We start from the raw sequence: 5,320 nt of genomic DNA, 5'->3' as shown, positions 1-5,320 counted from the left end.
TTTCGCCGGAATCCGGTCACCGGTCGCCGGAATCCGGTCACCGGCTGCCGCCCACCGGAATTTGCTGAAAATCTCACCGGAAAGTTTTTTTGCCCCCAATAGACATCTATAGAGGGGCAATAGACGTCTATTGCCCCAATAGTCTATTGCCCCCTAATAGACGTCTATTGGCCCCCAATAGACGACTATCAGCCATGTATTGCCCCCCAATAGACGACTATCAGCCATGTATTGCCCCCCAATAGACGACTATCAGCCATGTATTGCCCCCCAGTAGACGTCTATTGCCCCCCAATAGACGTTTAGATTACCGAAATGGTAATTAATCTTCCTAAAACTACACAAATAAAACTTTGATTAAAGAAAAAAACAAGAGGAGATTACATCAATTCAAAACGTCTATTGCCCCTCAATAGATGTCTATTACCCCCCAATAGACGCTTTAACAGATGTCTATTGCCCCAATAGAACTTTTTTTTTCTTTCTATCCGGGCATTCTGCACCATTTTACCCAAAAAAAAAAAAAAACAGAGAAATTGGTTGAGTCACCCAATGAAAAGCTCTGGGCACCCATGTCCTCTTCTCCATTCCTGTTGCAGTCGGAGTCGACTTCTTCTTCTTTCTATTTGCTGCTCACCCAATCTTCTTCTTCTCTCTTCTTCCATAGTTGCAGACCAGACCGGAAACCTAACAAAAGTAGCACCACTATTTTGATTTGCAACCAAGAAGCTTCATCCAAATAAAAAAATAAAAATAAAAAGCTTTTGTAAAAAGGAGACTGCTCGGGACTTCAGGGGGAATATATGGCCAGAAATGAAGAGAATGGGCCGGAGCGGACCAAACCAGGATATCCCCGCTTCGAAATCCCCGGAATCCGACATGAATCTCGCCGGAGATGATTGATTCGCGATGGCTGCAGTGGAATCGAGGCGAAGGAGATCGCCGACCGGGCTCTCCAATCCAAACCTTCTGATCGCAGAAGCCACCGTCGGCGAGCACGAAGATCAACGCCATCGTCTGTCCGACTACGACGAGGAGAGAGAGACAGAGCTTTCATGGCAGAGAGAGAGAGAGACTGGAGGGCAAGGACCCAAGGGGATCGGAAACCTTCGTCGCCGGTGAGGTCGATCTCGACCATCACTCACATCCTTGCCTTCTTCGTCGTCTTCAAGCTTGGACTGCATCTCCGGCGCGGCCATCGCAGAGAGAGAAACCGGAGGTGGAGATCGGGGAGGAGAGAGAGAGAGAGGAGAGAGAGATGGGTTGCTGGCAGCGTGGAGAGAGAGCAGAGAGGAGAGAGGAGAGAGGAGAGAGGAGAGAGTGGCATCATGTAGTTTTTTAATTAGGTGAAGGGCAAAGTTGTCATTTCTCTTTAAATTGGGTTAGTGGGAATAAAAATCTGTTGCTGGGGTAAGTGGGATAACTTTGGCTCATTTTGGGGCTTTTGGTCAAGGACCCTAAAAAAAGAACACAGAATTTGGCACAAAATATCTCCGGCAAAAGATTTGTGCATTTACAACAGAAGACTGTTAATACCAGTAGCTGCAACGGTGAAGTGGTAGGTCTCTATCTCTACCGGCCAATGTTTGTTGAAGAACACACCTTAAAATGTAGGCAATAAAACAAGGGAAGGGGTCGATCTAGTACAATAATTGAGCAAATAGTTGAAGAGATAACGATGGAATATCCAATCATGCATGCAAAGGATTAATAATTTGGCTCTCATCAATCTTCATCATCCTCTTCTTTGCCGTACCAATTAAATCTCAGAAAAGTAGTGCTTTCTGGCGTGTAAAGCAGAGCAACCGACACTTTTGCCTAAAACCCATACATAAATTAATCCAGCGACTTATATATATTATGAAATGGAACCTGTAATAATCACTTTGTTTTTAGTAAATTATAGAAAGGATATCCATTATTCACAAAAGCACAAATCGATTCACACCCAGAAAACAGAAAAACACAGAAACAGAATTCAGAGCTTCAATTTCTCACCCTAACATCAACAATAACAATAATCACTGCAACAATAAAGCAGGGGCGGGCGAGTTAGTCCAGACAATGTCTTTCAGCGCCGGTCTGAGCTCTTTGCTGCAGAACTGGTTGTACTCCAGAGTATCACCATTGTCCTTCTTCACCTCCACAACCAGAAACGACGGCGTTACAGCGAAAATCTCGGCCGCAATGGCCAGCTTCCCTTTCCTGCCGCTCTCCTCTCCCTGAAGCCTGACCATGGAGTCGCTCTTCTTCACCCTGAACTTGCCAGCTTTCGCCACCTCCTCCAATTTCGATATCACGCTGCTCGCCGACCGCGTCGTAGCGAATCTCAGCTCCACCTTCTCCTCCCTCTTCTTCTCCTCGAAGAGAGGAGACAGGTCGAAGCCTTCAGAGAGCGAGATGATATGAAATGCATTCAATGTCTCCGTCTGCTTGGAATTCTTCTCTGAAGTCTCATCGAACTCCTGCTCCTTCCTTGAGAAAGACTTGACCGCCTTGGGCACCGATTTCTTGAACCAAGACGAGTCCATGATCTTGGAAACGGAGATTCTGGTACTCGGGTTCGGGTCCAGAAGCTTCGTGACGAGTCTCCTGGCCTCGGAAGAAAACCAAGGCGGGCATTTGAAGTCTCCCCTGTAAATCTTTCTATACATGGACACCAAATTGTCATCTTGAAATGGCAGAAACCCGGCCAGAAGCACATAAAGAATAACTCCACATGACCAGAGATCCGCTTTGGCTCCGTCGTAACCCTTCTTCCCTATCACCTCCGGCGCTACATACGCCGGCGTGCCACAAGTGGTGTGCAAGAGCCCGTCTTGCTTTAGGTGCTCGGTGAAAGCACTGAGCCCGAAGTCAGTGACCTTCAGGTTGCCGTCTTCATCTAGGAGGAGGTTTTCCGGCTTCAGATCCCGGTGGTAGACTCCCCGGCTGTGGCAGAAATCGATGGCGGAGATGAGCTGCTGGAAATAGACTCTTGCCACGTCTTCCTTCAGCCGGCCCTTGGCGATTTTAGCAAAAAGCTCGCCGCCTCGGACCAGATCCATGGCGAAATAGATCTTGGACTTGCTCGCCATCACCTCATGGAGCTCCACGATGTTGGGATGCTTCACCATCCTCATCACTGATATTTCTCTCTTGATCTGCTCCATCATCCCGACTCTGATCACCTTCTCTTTCCCCACCACCTTCATGGCCATGGATTTCCCCGTCTCTACGTTCCGGGCATGGTACACCTTGGCGAAGGTGCCGTGGCCGAGCATTCGCCCCAGCTCGTACTTGCCGTGGAGCACGGCGTCTCCGGTCTTCTGTTCAGCCATAACAAATAAAACTAGAAACTTACAACCAACAACACAACACAAACAAAGAGAAAAAAATGTAACGAAAGTATTGGCCTCTTAGAGTAACGTGACAACAAACAGAAAACCCGCCGGGGTCACCCGTCTTCTACGTGTTTCCGGTGACAGTTTCTGCCGCCGATGCAGCGTTTGGCTCTAACACACAGCTCAGGCTTTCTAAACGAAGCTCCTATCATCTCTCTGCATTCCCTAAAACCCTTAATTGATACTCGCTTAGAAATTTGGAACCCTTTTTGCTTAACAAGGACCACCGAGCAGCAGTGCTCTGTTGATCTCTCTGCGTTTTTTCTTGTGCCTCCGGTGCATAGCCTCTTCTGCTATATACAACTCTTGAGGTGTGAAATTACGGTTTTTTCTTGCCCACCTCACACTGGGTACGTGTCAAAAAAATTGGGACGTCTTTGACGTTGGTTCTGACGTCTCGGTTTTGGACACGTGTGGGGTTCCCCTTGGGTTTCGGACACAGCGCATCGGGACGTTGGTGCGTTGTTACGATACTGCCCTGATTGGAGATTTTACCATTTCGGGCTGTTTACATTTTAATCATGTGGGCCCAGTTCCAATGAACGTGTATGAAAATGAATAGAAGAGATTCAAAGCACCCGACGTGTATTTGTTGTATCGAAAGAAACGGACAGCTGGATAACATAAAGTGTAGTTTTTAGTTTTTTTTTTTTTTAAAGTAATGAATTCATTCATAGCAAACACAAGCTAGAATGACCCAATACATAGTTCTCATCAGGGGGATAGGTGTCATTACATTTAAAACAATTCTGCTCCTTTTTCAAGAGCCTAGCAGAATAACATAATGTTAAACTAAGAATAATAGCAGACAAAGATCTCGGTGTCAATGCGCTCAATTGCGGTACACCAAATAACTTTGCACCTAGATGTGTAGAATCACCGATTATTCTGTAGGCAAAGTACATAGAGTGTTCCTAATACAAGGAACTTATTTGTAATTAAACTGACTAAAAACATAGCAATGGGCTGAGAGCGAAACCCTAGCCCAAAAAGCAGCCCAAAGAAAAGTCACAGCCCAAAGCCCAGCAAGTTGATGAGCACCCAGTCCACCTCTCCCTCTCCTTCACGCTCTTGCAGCACGTACAGTAGGCTTCCCTGTCATCAATCGAGGCCGCCACCAACACGCCTCCACAATCATCAACGCCACGACCACGTCACCGGCACCTCGCGGCCCCGACCACATCGCCTGCACCACGCCGCCATGACCGTCGCCAGCACCACGTCACCATGGCCATCAACGCCACGACCATCAACCGCCCAAGTTCCACCGCCGTGCATCGAAGGCTTCAAATCAGAACCCCGCCACCCCAACAAATCTACTGGAGCATCAAGCGGGAACCTTTCCAGACCACCTAAGCAATAGCCTCAAAACATTCCCGTCCGGCGTACTCACCACACAGCGATGAAGCCAGAGGCTTGCCGCGGGCGGGAGCCACCGGACGAGCAGCGAGATGGAATTGGAAAAAAAAAAAAAAAAAAAAAAAAACCTAGTTTTTGTTAGGGTTTGTTTAGAGAGAGAAAAAATACCTACTCTCTAATAAACTGTTGTGTAGTTTTTAGTTATTTTAGTACAATGGTGACCACAAATATTAAGAGTTGAAATCATATATTAGTCGCTCGTTTACTTATATTGTCGGTACATAGAAGAATATTCGAAATCCGTGGATGATACCACCTCAACAAGACTATTTCAAGCTCAATTATTTTAATGGCTCAGTTATTTCAAACTAGAGTAGCGCATACGGATTTGTTTTTCGTGATACTGATAAAAAAAATCAATTCTTGTTTCTGCTAACTCCTTGAGAACCACAAATTTTTTTACTGTTGAAACCTTGGCCTCAAGGGCTGGTATGAATACTGCTTGGCTTCATGGTTTTTCAAATCTTGAAGTTGAAAGTGAGTCGAAGATTTTGGTAGATTATTTACTTAGTTCTATC

General features: G+C 46.3%; 1 protein-coding gene across 1 annotated transcript; it reads right to left on the bottom strand.

Annotated features, from left to right (window-relative positions):
• Nucleotides 1-1,832: 1,832 nt before the first annotated feature.
• LOC133708877 (CBL-interacting serine/threonine-protein kinase 6) lies at nt 1,833-3,660 on the bottom strand. The gene has a single exon (XM_062134440.1). It carries the CDS (start codon nt 3,318-3,320, stop codon nt 2,022-2,024), a length of 1,299 nt encoding a protein of 432 aa, XP_061990424.1. The 5' UTR covers nt 3,321-3,660; the 3' UTR covers nt 1,833-2,021.
• Between the last annotated feature and the right edge of the window lie 1,660 nt (nt 3,661-5,320).

The sequence above is a fragment of the Rosa rugosa genome, chromosome 1 (genome assembly GCF_958449725.1).
Source record: "Rosa rugosa chromosome 1, drRosRugo1.1, whole genome shotgun sequence".
Classification (NCBI taxonomy): domain Eukaryota; kingdom Viridiplantae; phylum Streptophyta; class Magnoliopsida; order Rosales; family Rosaceae; genus Rosa; species Rosa rugosa.
This window is presented reverse-complemented; position numbering and strand designations above follow the sequence as displayed.